We start from the raw sequence: 19,025 nt of genomic DNA, 5'->3' as shown, positions 1-19,025 counted from the left end.
AGGTCTAATTATCTGGTAGACCTGTCTTCCAATTATGAAACTGGTTGGAATGAAAACCTGCACCCATTGTGGATCTCTTCCAGGACAGGAGTTGAGTACCCCGATGTAGAGAATTTTTGGAGCTTGCAGGAAAGGGGTTGTATATTTAAAAATACTTTTAATTTGTAGCTTTCAGTTTATCAACACAAGCGGATAACTCTGCACAATGTGTAATTTTAAAGATTTTTATTCAAAAACTTTCATACAACGATAAAAAAGCTGAATCTGGGTGTGTACAAGAATCTGTGTAATCAATGCCAGTTCACAGTGACAACCAGAAACGTTTGCCTAAAGGACATAAGATAAAAAATGAAAAGTGACTGTTAGACATCTTCTATTAACCTTTACTTAAAATGCTGAACAAAATCCTTAATGCGTGGTTGGAGATTAGTAACACCCAACACTCTTCATTATGGCAACCTCATCTGTTTTTTTTTTTTTTTTGGTTCCATTAAAACCAAGTTTTGACTGGTGCGCCCCCAACACACACACAAACACACACAGAGACAGAAAAATTGCACAGGGTAACTCCTCAATAATACATTCAAACAACAAGCAGATATAGAGTACAGGCGCAAACAGAATCCATCTCTGACAAATACGAAAGGAACATCCCATGAGCTAGAATGGCAAAGACTATTTCCAAAATTTAGGTGGAATGGAGAAAGGTTAAGTGTTCTTTATAGATCTTACTTGAGCATGAAGATTCTTAGACATTTTCCTTTTGGCGAGTTCTTTATATGTTATAAATCCTGGGCCTCTTACTGAAGTAAGTACAAATCCTGTGGTGGACCAGGGATAAGAAAGAATGGCTGCTGCCCTGACCCATACACACACTAATCACTTTAACAAAATAGATGTATCTTTTACAAATGCATGTGAATGATCAAATCAACTAGTACTGGATGATACCTGTACAGTATAATCACATTCTATGAACCACTTTGCACATAGAAACATACTGAAGAGAGGTTAGAAAATAACTTCAAATGTTAAGTACCTAAGAGGAAGTAATATGAACATGAGAACATTTTCTATAAATTGTAAACAGTGGGAGTTGACATATCAGTCCAACGGAATCAATTTTTGCATTACTGTGAGATATTTTGGTGAGTTTTCTGTGAAATTCAAACACTGAATTTGGTCAGTTAAATATGGCTACCTTCAAATTTCAGTGTAAAGCCATCTTTAAAAGGTCTTTGATTAATATGACTTATACAGCTGATAATTAGATGGAGGCTTTTGCAGAGACCTGGTTTTACAGCTGTACAAGCTACAAACATATAACCGTGAACACATTAGCCAAACATTACCCACATGCTCCACTGTATCATACGGGATGAAAGGATTAAGCATAGAAATATGGGAGCCTAAAGATAAACTGAGCAAAAAAACTCACAGTTTGCATCACATCTTGAAAGAAATACCTGCAGACCTCTGGAAAACTAGAGTTTGTAAAATAGGTCAGGATTGCAAGCACTTTTAATAAAAAATAAAAATAGATCATTGGGTAGAGCAAGAGAATACTTGAACATTCCACGGAAACAAAAGTAATTTTCAATCTCACACACACGATTAAGACAGTCTGGAAAAATTATGCATTTCCAAGAGCTAGAATTAAGAAATCAACCAAAACTGACCCGATAGTTCTTTTTTTTTTAATTTAGTGTTCAAAAAGAAAATAAAATCTACACCTCCAATTTATAACATCTATGGGAACAAAAACTAGGTCCCATTTGGAGTGTTCATAACAGAAAAGGACTTCTTCCACTTTGATTCAGATGATGCTTCTCTAACTATAGCGTAAAGCAATCAAAAACTAGGATTGTGGCCATCTCAAGAGCGTCATGGTTCTTCTACGACACTGTAAATGAGCACAATGTTAACACAGCAGATTTTTTTTCCCAGTTTTTGGGCAAACGAGAAGCTCCACGACACAGAACACAAAGGTCCCAAAAATGATTGGCATTTAGAATACAAAGCATTACCCTCAAGATGATGATAAAAAAATAATATATACCATATCTATCCTGATGGCACTTGTAAATTTCCATTCAATAGGCTGATGCTATACCATATTTGTTTAGGAAGCACAGGAACGAAAAGCATGCAGCCTGGTTTTAATTTGTATTTCCTTCTCATTCAAAAAATCCAAAATGTCCAATTATTTTCACGTTCTGGCATAGGCAGCCTTCCACCTAAAACATCTTGTTACTTTTTAAAAAAAAGCAGAAAGATGGTTCCCTCCATCACTTTCACACATGATCCGTGTTTCTTCTGCTGTTTTTTCTTCAACAAAATGACACAGCCCTTTAGCAACTGGGCAAAATTTGATGGGGATGAAGTTCTCATGGTCCAGTGCTATGCTACCCATGACCTGGGATATAATGGGCTTTCTGATATAGAGTGAACATACAATTAAAAGCCCCTTCCCAAGAATGTGGACATATTTAATCATGTCTGAGAATGCGATGTGCACAGTGGGCATGAGGACAGGATTGGGGATGTTGCCCTCTTTTTATCCATCCAAAAGCTTGAGAATACTTTCCCGCTCCTTTAGGGCTTTCCAAGCCTGCTCCTTCTCTTTTTTGGTAGGGGTCCTCTTTTTCTGTCGAGCTGCCATAATTTTCCTGAAGGCTTCCATCACCTCATTATCAGAGACACGAACACGCTGACGTAGTTCCTGTTTCTTTGTCTCTTCTTTAGCTAGCCTGAGAATCGGAGAAGTAAAAGCTAAGTATAACTAATACTAAAGAAAACAGAAGACATCACTGATAACACACAAACATCTGTCAATCCAATTTCTTAGTATTTACTTTCAATTTAAAACTGTGCAGAGTCAGATACTATTCTAACAGCATTGGATGCAAAGTAGGAAATAATTGTGAATGGAACACCAGTTGAATTGAGGGTTGACACAAACAAAAACCTACCCTCATGAACACTGGGCCATTGTAAAATCTATAATTAACCTACCACACAAACCGTTTTAGCATCTATGGCTAACCTGATCCTTATCAGCTAAACATACTTCATTGTATTCTCTCTTCAGCCTACAGAGTACCCAAGATGGCGACCTCCCAACTGGTCCCTCCTACTCCCCCTTTTGTCTAGTCAGCGCCCTGAAGACCACATACTGTACAATTATTCTGTATATGTGGGTTCTGTGAGGGGATCAACCTTATTGATGCTATATTAAAAGACTTTGTGAACTATATGCAGTTCTTGATCAATTTTAACTGAAACCAAAAACGCACTAACATCTACACTAGTTGTAATTATTATTAGGCTCTATTGTAGGCACGGAGCTGGACAGTTTGACATCCTTGGCAGAGCGACGGGCACTGAGCAGGCTCCTGTCAATAATGGAGAATCCACTGCATCCACTAAACAGTATCATCTCCAGACAGAGGAGCAGCTTCAGCGACAGACTGCTGTCACTGTCCTGTTCCACTGACAGACTGAGGAGATCGTTCCTCCCCCACACTATGCGACTCTTTAATTTCACCTGGGGGGAGATAAACGTTAACATTATACAAAGTTATTGTCTGTCTGTATACCTGCATTGTTATCACTCTTTAATATTTTCTTTATCAGTATGCTGCTGCTGGAGTATGTGAATTTCCCCTTGGGATTAATAAAGTATCTATCTATCTATCTATCTATCTATCTATCTATCACCAAAAACAAACATTTGAAAGCAAACCTGAAAATGTCTTGTAGACAAAAAAAACGAAAAAATGTTTTTTCAAATACACTTTATATGTATTTCTACAATTTGTGAGCTGCATATATTTGCAGCTCCAGTCAACTCTTTATTTTGTTCTATATGTCTATAGTGTAACACTCTTCTCAAGCAGTGACGTAATGACAGTAAAAATGGTAGGTAAGCCAATTACCGGAATCACTGTCTCTGTGAATTTTTCACATTTTGATTGTGTCGTGTCTGTGTGACATATTCCTCCAATGCAATTGTTTTCCACTCATATTCAAACGATGTGCGTATTAGGTTAGTTGTTTTAAATTGAATCAGTGTTAGTGAGGTACATGTAAATAAGTATATGCCATGATAGTCTTCCTTTCCACTTATAATTGGTTCCTACCTTGTGTCTGATGCTGCTAACAAAGGCTCTGGCACCACGTAATTCTACCTTGGAATAAGTGGGTTATAGGATAGTGGAAAAAAACATCATGCTCATCTATATGTGCAAAGTAAACAAGAACCAATATGTATCTGTGGTTAAGGAAATGAGTAAGAGCAATTCTGAAGCCCAAAGTCATTTGAACTTATGACCATCCATTTATAACCCAAAACTGACTAAAACAATCAGTGGTAAAGTGCTCCCCAAATAAGAATGCTGAATCCTCTATGGTTATACATCTGCTGAAATGAATTGTAAATATACAAGACTTAGAGAGAAAGTGCATGGCAGACTGGAATGTAAGAACTATGCCTATAGCCTTCATAAGATAATATTTTAATAGCAGGTTGATCTTGTAGTGAGCTGTTACAGTTAATTTATAATGGGTTTCAGTTTGGATGGCATGATGGCACAGCAGTAATTTACCCTGCTTCCTTATAAATTCAGTGTCCTAGGTGTAAATGCCAGAGCCGGCTATACTGATATTTCTTTCACATCATTAACTGTCAATTCTAAATAAACACTGAGTGAGTGTGTAAGTGTAGCCACAATAGAGTGGTGTCCTACCTAGGAAAGGTTCTTGCCTTTTAGACTCTGGCTTAAGCAACTCTGATTTGCATTAAATGAATATAAGAATATTATATGTTTTTCAAACTTTCACTTTAATAATATTCCCACTCACAATTAATCTACCTTGACAAAGCAAAAACAAGGCTGACAGAGGAGGGGACGCTGACGCACGCATGCTGCTGCCGCTCCTCCCTGTTAACAACACTTTTCGTAAAATTTGCCTTAATCCTGCACTTTTTTATGCTTGTTTTATTTTCTTTATTGTACGTATAGTTTGTGGATGCAGCTGACTCGAATTGAATGGATTTGGATTAATTTTTACAGACTTTATGGACTTTACCTTGACTGGGAGCAACAGAATCTGTGGATCACGGTAGGAAACCTATGAACATTTCTTTGTACCTTGGCGATCTAGGAGCCTGGGATGATCTGTCTCCTTGATTATAGTTGCTATGCTGGTCTGCTCTCGATTCATTTTATTGTGCTTTATGACTAAGAACTGATCTGATGTTCACACACACCTAGCTCGTGGCTCTGGGGTGATCACATCTGTAATACACAGCGTTACTTGTTTGTGGCTGTATGTTGGAATCTCCAAATCCTGCTACCTCCTCCTGTTATGCTTTCTGCTGCATTGCTATCGCCACTCACCTGCACCACCACACCCGCCTGCTTCACCAGCTCCGCTGTGCTGTGCTGCTTCTCCACTGCTATCAGATAAGTATTGCTCAGTCTCATGCTTAAATTATCTTTTGACAAACTCCTTCATATTAAACAGTTTGTCTAGAGGAAATGGTCTGACTGGAATATCCTAAAAGACACCGGTATTTTGCGACATTTGAGACTTTGAGAGAATGTCACTAACTGCTGCCAAGAACACCCATTATGGCAGAATAGTAGAAAGTGGCTATGATAACCCAAGGGTTTTGTTCTCTGTAGCTAATAAACTACTCCAACCCGCATCTGGCCCAACTACCTCTTATACTAGAGTCTGTGATAAATTCCTCCACTTTTTCCATAACAAAATTATAGATCTAAATAATTCAACTAACATAAATACATCATCTGTTTATATCTCTCCCTGTTTTCCCACTCCATCCAGCTCCTTCTCTAAGTTCTCACCAGTCACATCTGCTTTTGTCAATGACCTGCTTTGTAAGAAGAGGCTGACTGCTTGTGTACTGGACCCCATCCCCACCACACTACTTAAATCCTGCCTTTATGCCATAATCTCAACTATTACAACAATACTAAACTCATCCCTTGACACTGGCTTTGTGCTGCTCACTTTTAAAATCGCTTTTGTAACCCCAATGTTAAAAAAGTCTGGTCTTGATGCTGACAATCTTAACAATTTCCGGCCAATTTCCCACTTACCTTTTCTGTCAAAAGTTCTTGAGCGTGTTGTAGCTTCCCAGCTCACCAACTTATACTAATTTGATGGAACCCTTTCAGTCTGGTTTTAAAGCACAGCACAGCTATGAAACTGCTCTGCTACGGGTAACCAATGATTTGTTTATGGCAGCAGACTCTGGACAAACCAGTATATTAATTCTGTTAGACCTCAGTGCAGCACGTGACACTGTCAGACATGACATTCTACTGTCCAGAATGGAAAATATGCTGGGTATCTCTGGCACTGCCCTCCAGTGGTTCAAGTCCTATCTGACTTGATAGGCAAGAGTTTGTTAGTCTTGGCAACAGCAGGTCCAGCACAGTGCCAGTCATACAAGGAGTTCCTCAGGGCTCTGTCCTCGGCCCTCTGCTTTTCTGTATTTATATGTTTCCCCTTGGCCATATTATTCGTAGCTTTGGACTGGGTTATCATTTATATGCAGACGATACTCAACTCTATTTCAATGTTAAAAGTGGAACTTCATCAGAGCTTTCTCAGCTCACAACTTGCCTCAGTGAAATTAAAACCTGGATGGAGCAGAACTCTTTAAAATTAAATTGCAACAAAACTGAACTCCTGCAAATTGGAACTAAAGTGCAACTTAATAAAATGAGCTCCTTCCAGTCAATCTTGGCGGTGATCTCATCAGACCTGCCTCTACTGCAAAGAATCTTGGTGTCATTTTTGATTCCTCCCTTTCTTATTCCGCCCACATAAATCACATTAAGAAACATTCTTATTTTCACCTCCGTAACATATCACATGTTCGCTCCTTCCTCTCCTTTTCTAACACTGAGAAACTTGTCCATGTTTTTATGACATCTCGCATCGATTATTGTAATTCCCTACTGGCAGGTGCCCCTTCTAATCTTGTATCACAGCTCCAGCAGCAGCGAGCACATCACACCCATCCTGCTCCATCTTCACTGGCTCCCTGTGTCTTACAGAATTGAATATAAAATTCTACTAATAACCTACAAAGCCTTAAATGACCTTGCACCAAACTACATCAGTGACCTTCTCCATCACTATGTGCCTGTCCGCCAACTAAGGTCCTCTGATTCTGGCAATCTTGTTGTGCTCCACACTAATCTACACTCCATGGGTGACAGGGCCTTCAGCTGTATAGCGCCCACACTCTAGAATGACCTACCGAAATTAATTCGATCAGCTGACTCCATGAACTCTTTTAAAAAACAACTCAAAACTCATCTGTTCAGGAAGACTTTTAGCTCTACCTGACTTTATTACCCTTCTTTCAGTTTATCTCTTTGTCAAGATGCTCATGTAACCTGTGTGTGTGTGCTAGACCATAAATTATGTTGTCTGTTAGGCATTTCTCTGAATTTACTATCTTACTCTTCTTTATTTATTTATCTGGTTTAGTACAATGCTATATATTGTATACCCTGTTGTTCTTTCTTAAACTCTGAAGTGCCTTGAGCATGGGAAAGGCGCTATATAAATAAAAATGTATTACTATTATTAAAATTACTACCGTTCTTGTGTCAAAACAAAATCCAAGCTCATTACAGGCTTTTGGTCATTTTTGAATTTACATAGCATTCCAAACCAAAAGACCTATTTTCTGTCAAACAAGTATGACATACCATGTTCAATATGTAGAACATGCCACTTGAAAAATGAAAGGCATGCTGCTCACCTCATCAATTCTTGCTTCTTGGCACGGTTATGGGCACTTAAAGCCTTCAGTTCTGCCTGCCTTTTCTGTAATTCTGCTAGAACCTCATCTTCAGAATCATCTGTGGGGCGATCTTCAGATTCCAACACACCCTGAGCCACCAGCTCCTCTTTGATCCGTGCTTCCAAAGATTTGGTATGAGGCACACTGTACAAGAGTACATAATGCATAACATAGCCCTTGCAATTTTTACACATATACTAAAGCAGCAATCTTTACAAAGCTTCACCTGAAGTTCTTGGTCTGACTACGGGGTGACGTGCTGGCCCCATCAGCTCCTGAATCTTTACCGGACATCTCTGGGATAGGAGAGTCCTCCATTGGAGAGATGATGTTCTCCTGAAGAAAAGAATATCATTGGCAGCAACATGTGAGAAAATATTTTGGAAAAAAAACTATTTTCTGACTACCTTTAAACTGTACAGAAAGCTTAAAATTTTGTAAACTATGGGATCAATTTACTTTGATAACCAGGGTCCCTGTGGTAAATACAGACAAAAAAGTGTGTGTGGGAAATATGTGCAAGCTGTGATATGCATCTGTGCTTAGCTAAAAATCACAAAGGGCCTGAAAATGAGAAGAAGCTTAGTGTCCACCTCAACAAACCAAAATCTGTAAACAACTGTAGGGTAGTCACCTAGAAAATAGGCATACAGTAATCCCTCCTCCATCGCAGGGGTTGCGTTCCAGAGCCACCCGCGAAATAGGAAAATCCGCGAAGTAGAAACCATATGTTTATATGGTTATTTTTAGAATGTCATGCTTGGGTCACAGATTTGCGCAGAAACACAGGAGGTTGTAGAGAGACAGGAACGTTATTCAAACACTGCAAACAAACATTTGTCTCTTTTTCAAAAGTTTAAACTGTGCTCCATGACAAGACAGAGATGACAGTTCTGTCTCACAATTAAAAGAATGCAAACATATCTTCCTTTTCAAAGGAGTGCAAAGCAAGCAGTCAAAAAAAAAATCAATTGGGCTTTTTGGCTTTTAAGTATGCGAAGCACCGCCGGTACAAAGCTGTTGAAGGCGGAAGCTCACACCCCCTCCGTCAGGAGCAGGAAGAGAGAGAGAGAGAGCCACAGAAAAACAAAGTCAAAAATCAATACGTGCCCTTTGAGCTTTTAAGTATGCGAAGCACCGTGCAGCATGTCCTTCAGGAAGCAGCTGCACACAGCCCCCCTGCTCACACCCCCCTACGTCAGCGCAAGAGAGAGAGAGAGAGAAAGTAAGTTGGGTAGCTTCTCAGCCATCTGCCAATAGCGTCCCTTGTATGAAATCAACTGGGCAAACCAACTGAGGAAGCATGTACCAGAAATTAAAAGACCCACTGTCCGCAGAAACCCGCAAAGCAGCGAAAAATCCGCGATATATATTTAAATATGCTTACATATAAAATCCGCGATGGAGTGAAGCCGCGAAAGGCGAAGCGCGATATAGCGAGGGATCACTGTAATTAAAAAAAAAACACATATTGGCCTCTGTAACCTTGAACAGGATTAAGCAGGACTGAGAATGTTAATTTGACAAGGAGTAAACGTGTACAGATGTAGGTATTGCATTACCATTAGGTACTATTAAGCACTAAAGTACTATGGAATCAGTGATACAGTTGTTTAGCATGTTCTCTCTGCATATATGTGGTTGTCATCTTCAGGCATATTGATTTTCCTTTCACATCCTAAAGATGTAAAGGTCAGGGTTGTAGGGAAATTGAAATTGGCACTTTTAAAACAGACTCATAGTTGACCTTGGAATGGATTGGAAACTTGTCCAGGATGAACTATCACCATTAAACAGCTATCAACATAGCTACAGATTTACTGTCAAGACAAGTAGGGACTTTTTTGTATAAGATGGAAAGGTTTGATTTCAGCTAAGACATCCAGCCATCCATGTTCTGCCACTTATCCAGGTCTGGGTTGCAGCAAGACCAGGTAAGACGTGATAATTAAAATTATTGCTTATGAAGCAGTGTCAATGTTGTAGCTACTTTGTGGGCAATTGTAGGAATACATATATGAACAGCATGGCTTAGAAGCATTTTCCATTAGCTTCCACAGAATTATTAAAATGATGGCTATAAGATAATAACTGTAAATTTTGAATGTATTTTTATTTGTTAAATAAATATGATTTTTGGAGACATTCTTCACATTTTAATATGGCTATGTTTTTTATTATTATTATTTCAATTTTTTATTTCAGAACAGTAATAAGATTTCTATTTTGTCAAACAATCACAGTGTGCAAGCTGGACATGAAAAACATCTTCAGTATAACACAATGGTTAATTGCAACAGAACATTTAATTTTCCTTATGTTTGTCTAATTGGTGTTGCTTTATCACAATGTATGATTTGAAATATTTATTTATGATTATCAATCTTTTATATGAAAATAAATGTATTTTTCTTTTAATATTTTTAAAGTTTATTGTATTTATGACTATTTTATATCAATGAACTGGTTATATCCCTTTTAACCAACACTGATTAAAGCAGGGTTGAAAACTGATGCATGAATAGACAGAATTTATAATGTGCATCAGCTATATAAAGGAACAGAAGTCATAGATAAATAATTAATACCAATAAATGGACAGAAATATTTCCCCTGGGATTCAAGAAACTATAAATCTATTGATTCTGTGATAAGTGGACAAAGAATTCACTTAATACCATACTCTTTGCAGACTTCAAGTCTGATGTAACCTATTCTTAAATTGTGTAATGCGAGTGCCTACCACATGTTCACGAAATAAAAATCCCCCCTTTTACTCTGTAGTAATTTAATTGAGATAACTATGATAACTGGAAACGTTCTGGGGCAAAACATTTTACTTTTTTTTTTTTTTTTTTTTTTTTATACTTCCTCGGTACCTATTGTATTAACAGCATTTCCATTTTAGTTAAAAAGGCTGCAATTCCCAATTAATTTCAGCCTTTTAATAAGCAATAAATAACTATAATGGCCAAATTATAAATACAGCAAAAACTAACAAGAGGAATCTAATCTTTTCTTGCATTTATTAATGTATGGGCTGCTCTAGAGTGAGAAATAAAAATTTAATTTATGCATTTTACGTTAAAATGGACATACATCGAATACATAAAAACACATATTCTACGACATCTTCTCTGGTTATACCCTTCCCAGTAGCGAAAAGAAATATTACACTTTCAAATAATTCTGGATATTTCTCCAAGCAGACGTATGTATGTATGTATGTGTATATATTATATATATATATATATATATATATATATAAAGCTTTTCATACTTTTTTCATTAATAGCTAAATTCCCACAGGTGATCATGTATATTATTACTTAAAAAGCAGGTGGCACTTTTGCTAATGCATGCACTTGTATTTGAACTCTATAAAAAGTTCTTACCAAAACCCAATTTTACCATAGCACAGCTAACATCACATATATATTTTTCAATTTCTGAACTTGCTTATTCAGATACTTAATTGCATAGGACTCGCATGTCTTGTCAGGACTGGGTGCAAGGCAGAATCCATTCCTGGAAACCAGCCAATTTAGAGTCACCAATTAACCAATCATAAATGGTTAAAGGATGTGGGAGAAAAATGAAGGAACAGGAAAAAAAATATGTAGATACATCAAAAACATGCAAAACTCCAAACAGACAATAACCTGGTGTAGGAGTCTAATTTATAAAACTTAGTGTGAATTCAAGCATCGTACAATACATGTACAGCAGAAACAGGAAAATACGTACAAAATAAAAACATACAAAACCTGGCGTATGTACATTTCCACACAATTTACCTTTGTAAATCACAATCATCTTGCAAATATGCGTATGTGAATGCACCTCAAATCAAGTCTGGTTGCTGCCCTGAAATAACCATATATAGAAAGTGGTAATCAACCTCACACATGTGTAATCACGATGCTACAGAACCTCACTGTCCAGTAGAGCAGCCTCCCTCCTGACACATCGAGACCTCACCACCTGCATTTAAGAGTAACTGCCTACACTCCACAACTGAGCATGCAAGATCATGCATGCCATTATAAAGGCTCTCCTCTGTGTTCTGAGATTTGGGAAACACGTAAGGCCCAAATGCCTAAGCGGGTAGCCACTATTACATGGCACATGCTATGACATGATTGCTGTTACAATGAATAGTACAGGCCATATGAAAAACTGAGGGTTCAGCCAGTGACCTTACCAATGAACCAGCTGCCAAATACAGTACAAATACATCTACCAATGCTACTTTGCTTCAAAATAAATTAATCATTAGTTGACTCAGGCCGCTAAGCCACGATGTTTGTTAGTCTCATTTTGCCATCACAGACTCATTTGTTAATGGAATGTAATCACTTACGGTTAATAAAAGCAGCATCATTTTTTCTAAGTGCCCTTATTGCAATACGAGTGCAGTAAAGTGCTCTGGTTACATTAGGAGAACCAGACACAGCTGCAAATTGCCTTTCTATGTTGCTAAAATATATTACATTTTATGTATGCACGCCCACACTATACAAAAACTGTACCTGAATAATATGAAAATCTTTTAGAACTAATTAAGCAGCTGCAATTGACAGGACAATCAGTGATAAATCTAACTTGCTTAATTTTATTTGGAACTGCCATCCTGAACCTGCATCACACAATAGCCACCTAGTTAGAAATCATAATACAACTATGCAGGGGTTCAAGAACTGTCAACACAGAATTTTACAAGCTGTGGGGTATGACTAGCTCAAAGTGAGACTCAAATGCTCTATCTCTTCTTTGAACTTTTATCTTTTTACAAGCCTATGTATTTAAATATATTTTTATCATAAACTTGTGTTGATATCTGAGATTTGGAAGATGCTGAGTGAAGCATCTTTTAAATGTCACTTCATGTTTTATTAAATCAGAGTAATGCCGTATCAGGCTTAATGTTTAAAGCCAAAAAGATCTTTTTCCATGGCCACTGAATTCCCTATATATTTCAACTGCCTCTGCACATAATTCTTTGTACCAGTTTCATGGTCAGCTCCTTCCATTCTCCTATTCATTTTTTTAATTCAAAACTGTGGAACAAAATTAAGAACATTCTTATTTGGTCAGGATAGTTATAAGAGAAGCAGTCAAATCTGACAATATATAAATACAATCAAACTGTGTAAAACCTGCCTTAACTGCAAAGCTTTTGCTCACCTCCACTAATGCTTGCAAAAGGCGTTGTGTTAAGGGTCCAAATGGACTAATGTCCTCATGCTGGTCATGCTGAGCCTCCGACTTCTTCAATAAAGCATCCACTTCTGCATTCCAGAGAATGACAACCAAATAACATTAAGAAGCAAGTGAGAAAGACAGTTTCATATTATCACAACAATGGAGAGTTCACATTTTGTTACTGCAATACTTTGATTGTCATGTATATCACCTCCACCTGCAAGATGGCAAAAATATACAAAAAGAAATACTCACCTCTGGCATCAAGTTCAGCCAGTGGCCCCACTATGCCCTTTTTCTTGTCAGCAGCTGATCTTGCGCCCTCCCTCTGCTCCTCCAGCAAATCTTCCTGAGCCCACCGCAAGGAGTAGTGCTTTCCCAAGGGTGGAATCTAGAATGAGATTATTTTATTTAAACAGCAATGTTTCAACAAGTTAATAACAACCCCTGACTTTCCCCTACATAAAGCTGCAACTTTACAAGTAATATCCTTAAAGATAATATTTTATTAACTGGAATCAAATGGAACAACCATACAGTTATGTCCATAAATATTTGGACAGAGACAACTTTTTTCTAATTTTGGTTCTGTACATTACCACAATGAATTTTAAATGAAACAACTCAGATGCAGTTGAAGTGCAGACTTTGAGCTTTAATTCAGTGGGGTGAACAAAACGATTTCATAAAAATGTGGGGCAACTAAAGCATTTTTTGAACACAATCCCTTCATTTCAGGGACTCAAAAGTAATTGGACAAAATAAATAACTGGAAATAAAATGTTCATTTCTAATACTTGATTGAAAACCCTTTGCTGGCAATGACAGCCTGAAGTCTTGATCTCATGGACATCACCAGATGCTGGGTTTCCTCCTTTTTTATGCTCTGCCAGGCCTTTACTGCAGCGGCTTTCAGTTGCTGTTTGTTTGTGGGCCTTTCTGTCTGAGGTTTAGTCTTCAACAAGTGAAATGCATGCTCAATTGGGTTAAGATCAGGTGACTGACTTGGCCATTCGAGAATTTTCCACTTCTTTGCTTTAATAAACTCCTGGGTTGCTTTGGCTGTATGTTTTAGGTCATTGTCCATCTGTATCATGAAACGCCGCCCAATCAATTTGACTGCATTTAGCTGGATTTGAGCAGGCAGTATGTCTCTGAACACCTCAGAATTCATTCGGCTGCTTCTGTCCTGTGTCACATCATCAATAAACACTAGTGTCCCAGTGCCACTGGCAGCCATGTACGCCCAAGCCATCACACTGTCTCCACCGTGTTTTACAGATGATGTGGTATGCTTTGGATAATGAACTGTTCCACGCCTTCTCCATACTTTTTTCTTGCCATCATTCTGGTAGAGGTTGATCTTGGTTTCATCTGTCCAAAGAATGTTTTTCCAGAACTGTGCTGGCTTTTTTAGATGTTCTTTAGCAAAGTCCAATCTAGCCTTTCTATTCTTGAGGCTTATGAGTAGCTTGCACCTTGCAGTGCACCCTCTGTATTTACTTTCATGCAGTCTTCTCTTTATGGTAGACTTGGATATCGATACGCCTACCCCCTGGAGAGTGTTGTTCACTTGGTTGGCTGTTGTGAAGGGGTTTCTCTTCACCATGGAAATTATTCTACGATCATCCACCACTGTTGTCTTCCGTGGACGTCCAGGTCTTTTTGTGTTGCTGAGTTCACCAGTGCTTGCTTTCTTTCTCAAGATGTACCAAATTGTAGATTTTGCCACTCGTAATTTGTAGCAATTTCTCAGAGGGGTTTTTTCTGTTTTTGCAGCTTAAGGATGGCTTCTTTCATCTGCATGGAGAGCTCCTTTGACCGCATGTTGTCTGTTCACAGCCAAATCTTCCACATGCAAGCACCACACCTCAAATCAATTCCAGGCCTTTTATCTGCTTAATTGACATATCGACGGACTTGCCCACACCTGCCTATGAAATAGCCTTTGAGTCAATTGTCAAATTACTTTTGAGCCCCTGAAATGAAGAAATTGTGTTAAAAAAATGCTTTAGTTGCCTCACATTTTTATGCAATCGTTTTGTTCACCCCACTGAATTAAAGCTGAAAATCTGCACTTCAACTGCACCTGAGTTGTTTCATTTAAAATTAATTGTGGTAAAGTACAGAACCAAAATTAGAAAAAAAGTTGTCTCTATCCAAATATTTATGGACCTAACTGTATATTCTTGAAAATATGAACTTCCTCTTTCCCATTTGTGCTACAGTTAAGACATAGGCATGTGCAAATAAACGTGAAATTATGATACCTGTGTCTACTGAAGCAAATATGGTTAAACTCTATTGACTTCTAGCACCTTACACGGCTAATAATTGTGTGCTACGTTTCACTGAGAGATTCATGTTTGAGTTACTGTATCCACAGGCATCACCCTGAAAGTGGTCAAATTGCTTTCAGATGCCTTTAAACATGTAAATCTATATAGAATTCTAAGTTAAGAGTGTGCCCCTATCAAAATATTTCCTCTGTACCTACAGCATATGTAGGTAAAGTAAAAGGAATAGTCAAGAATTCTGAAACAGTTGAACACTGCACTAAAACACCAACCTTGTAGTATTCTGCCTCATCCTCTGGGGGCTTTATCAGCTCTTCAAGGACTCTGATCTCTTCAGCAGTGATGTCTGCACAGTACGGCTCCACAGATGCCCAAAACCTACAACAAAAAAAAAACACTTTGAGGGACAAAGACCAAAGTACAATATCCCACAGACATTTGGAATCTAATATATTATTAGTATATACTTAAACCTGAATTCCCAAATTAAATTAAATAATTTAGGTGATGAGCTAAACATGTAAAGAACAACAAATGTCATTCATGGAAGCAGATGACTTGGAAAAAGGGACTGATGTAAGTGTAAAGCTTTTTATATATCCTCTCATCTTTGCAAAATGCATTATCTAAAACTGAAGCATTATGCTGTAGTATTGTGTGCAAACCATTTTATTTCCTTAATTTTACAATGTCTATACGGTTAATTATGATGTGTGCAAACCATTTTATTTCCTTAATTTTACAATGTCTATACGGTTAATTATGATAAAGATGGGTATAAAGAGCACCACATAATCAAATAATGAAAAAGTGCTGAAAAAAGAGAGGGAGAACCACATTAGTATGTGAATTTCCCATCGGGATTAATAAAGTATCTATCTATCTATCTATCTATCTAGTAACTTCAGATGGAGTTCCCCAAACAAATTTTAAATCTTTACGTTTGACTGAGCAGTGACTTATTTACCACGTATGTTTTTTAATTTTCAGAGCTGAATTTATATCTCTTGCAGGTAGTGGATAAATATACTGTGGACTGTTCAGAAACCCAAGCTCTCAAACCCTGTTAGAAAAAGACAAGCTATGACAAAAGATGAGGGAAGTGATGAATAAGTGGGCAATATTCCTCATCACTGGCAGTGGCACATATATGTTGGCATGTTCTCTGTAATCATATGGCAAGGCTAGACAATTGTACTTTCAATCTTTACATGCATTAATAATCCATCTTAAAGGGTACAACATCGTAAAATCATCCTGACTACGTTCCAGATACCCGTCCCTCTGTGGTTCCCAGAAATACAACTAATAGGACGGAATCATAGTGAAATGGTGCATATACTGAACATACCTATTGGGAGCATCATTTTTTGGGATACGTGGCACATCTAGCTGGTCATCCTGAAACTCATACTCCTGGATTTTTGGCTGCACATTTTTTGATTTAGGTCGACCTGGTCCAGGTCCTGGCCCATGGCTGCCCTTCCCTTCCAGCTTCTGCTTTTTTGGCTTGCCATGCTTAGCAGGAGTACCCAGTTCATGTTCCTTACCCAACTTCAAAAATCGTTTATCCCCTTTCTTGTCCTGCCAGTCGGTAAGGATCTAAAACAAAAGAGCTGATATGTGAGACTATTTACTTTAATAAACTGCACTATGCAGCACGGTACCAATTCAAAAACTAGTTACACATGTGTAATTTAACACTTTTTTATGCGTGTTAGGGTAACTGCAAAAACAGTGACAATAAAAACAAACATTTAAAACTTACCAATAAAAAAAGCTTTGCTTACAGATGCCATATTTATAGAAAATGCTAATTAAGTCCACTTATTTTTCCCACCGTTCATCAGTCCCCTGCATCACCATTACACACCTGCGTCTCAGCCTCTAAGACCCTCAAGCGTCGGCTTGCTGAGGACAGCAGTGTTTCCAATTCCAGCTGCAGTGTGTCCAGCTCCTCAATGCCAATGCCATCATCCTCAGAGCGATTTAGCACCGCTGTGTAGCGTGGACACACCTTTTGGTGGTCCACAGGCTTGAAGTCATGGAACTGCAGAGGGCAATCCTTTAGTTCACTCATCATAGCAGGCGGCAAGTAACTCCACACTCCACAGAAAATAAATTAAATCCTATTGGAAATTTGCAGGAATGTAATTGTTTCATAAAATGCATCATGGTTTAGATAAAACAGCATAAATTTTGTCAGGGCAAAAATCTGTCTAACAATTAAGTACAATACAGAATTTCAATAAACATCTGTGTCTGAGTCTGTGAAACATCAAGTACAACTTTAAAAACAGTGAAGGTTATCAAAATTAATATAGCTTTAATGAGCACGTTGTAAAAATGTTATTTATACGAATTTAGCATGGGTAGTGAAAAATGGCACATTGGGTAATAAACCTACAGATGGGCAAAATGTTATTTGAATATGGCAAATTTCAGGCTTTATTTTAATGTTATACAATGGAAACTTTTTTATGTTGTACGTTGCATTCTGTACTATAATATGCAACTTGATGGGCTGATGGTCATCAATATATAGATATATATTTTTAAATTCCAAACTTTACGTATTCACCGGGAAATTCGCGTGTCAATATATGGACTCCATCACCAAATAGTTCGGTGCAGTCACTTGTCAGTTATAGTTCTTCAAATAAGGCGCCTGGAAACTCCAACGGATTCTCCTTTAAGAGACCGGTCGCATTTTATTAGCGAAATTTCTCCATGACTGTTTTAGTGGATACCCTATGAAAAATGAATAAACGCGGTGCACAACGTGCAGATGGTCAACAACGTAGGCAAAGAGATCAGGATGGCCATCATGTTCTATCGGCGCCGACCGCGGCTGCAGAAGGACTCGTGTCTCCCAAGGAGGGACAAAGCACAGCATATTCCTTCAGCCAGTAACGGCGTTAGCCAATTACTGATGCCGCACACTCCTGAACCCTATCCCCAAACCTCTCGACCTGAAATCGCCTATTACTACATGAGCAAACCCAGACATTCATTTATTCCGAATTGATGCATTTACCTCGAGAATGCAGTGTCCATTACTGAATACACCACTTACATGTTAAGAGGGGGCATCAATCCAACAGGCTTTGTACAATATGACCTATAACATTAAAATGCAGCAAAAATTAGACATTCCAATATGCATTAGATTACGTACTGATTAGTATGTGGCACTGCGTTGTTTTAACGTGCAATAAGTTAAAATGCGATAATTCGTGTGCAACTGGCACCCTCTGCCCCCCTTTAACCATGAAAGCAATCAAACAGTCAAAAGAGAAAAATGGTATCTTCCACAAGCAAAACCAACGACCAGGTACACGTAAATCTAAACATTTCGTAAGTGATCAATACTTTAATGAAAACGACACGCAAAAATAACAAAAATCTGAATTCCACGTATATGCCAACTGGGTATTGTTGAAATTTATGTAATTATTACATGTATCTATTTTCTACGTGAGTTGTTGCAACCCAGTAAAGCTTTAATACCCCTCTCTGTCTGAACGCCAATCCTACATCCCCGATTGCCTTTTAGGGAAGAAATAAGTTAAAATGGTTGCAACACAAGCAGACGTAACGAAGGGGGTTCCACATATTTAATAGACCACGCATTAACATTAAAAAATAAAACGGCATGTCTACATTTAAAA

The 19,025-nt window shown here is 38.0% G+C and overlaps 1 protein-coding gene across 2 annotated transcripts; it reads right to left on the bottom strand.

The window, feature by feature from the left end:
* Window positions 1–210: 210 nt before the first annotated feature.
* tada3l (transcriptional adaptor 3 (NGG1 homolog, yeast)-like) lies at window positions 211–18,855 on the bottom strand. 2 transcript variants are annotated; one of them, XM_028825389.2, is made up of 9 exons: window positions 18,392–18,855; window positions 17,228–17,483; window positions 16,706–16,956; window positions 15,627–15,732; window positions 13,313–13,448; window positions 13,040–13,143; window positions 8,079–8,188; window positions 7,811–7,996; window positions 211–2,750 (listed from the first exon to the last, which is right to left on the bottom strand). In XM_028825389.2, the coding sequence occupies exons 2-9, from the start codon at window positions 17,435–17,437 to the stop codon at window positions 2,558–2,560; spliced, it is 1,296 nt and encodes a 431-aa protein (XP_028681222.1). In that variant the 5' UTR covers window positions 17,438–17,483; window positions 18,392–18,855; the 3' UTR covers window positions 211–2,557. The 2 variants fall into 2 exon arrangements, with proteins under 2 accessions (XP_028681222.1, XP_028681223.1); XM_028825390.2 differs by having other exon boundaries at window positions 18,431–18,855.
* Between the last annotated feature and the right edge of the window lie 170 nt (window positions 18,856–19,025).

Source organism: Erpetoichthys calabaricus, chromosome 18 (genome assembly GCF_900747795.2).
Source record: "Erpetoichthys calabaricus chromosome 18, fErpCal1.3, whole genome shotgun sequence".
In the NCBI taxonomy this organism is placed as follows: Eukaryota; Metazoa; Chordata; class Cladistia; order Polypteriformes; family Polypteridae; genus Erpetoichthys; species Erpetoichthys calabaricus.
Note: the sequence above shows the minus strand (reverse complement) of the source record. Positions and strands in the feature narration are given on the sequence as shown.

What these genes read in the sequence shown, in the direction of transcription:
- tada3l (XM_028825389.2), bottom strand. Translation starts at nt 17,437, where the DNA reads ATGATGAGTGAACTAAAGGATTGCCCTCTGCAGTTCCATGACTTCAAG. An exon ending in TCTTAGAGGCTGAGACGCAG is followed by an intron (nt 16,957 to 17,227) that starts GTGTGTAATGGT and finishes CTTTTGTTTTAG; the next exon opens with ATCCTTACCGACTGGCAGGA. An exon ending in GGCTGAACTTGATGCCAGAG is followed by an intron (nt 13,144 to 13,312) that starts GTGAGTATTTCT and finishes TCTGGAATGCAG; the next exon opens with AAGTGGATGCTTTATTGAAG.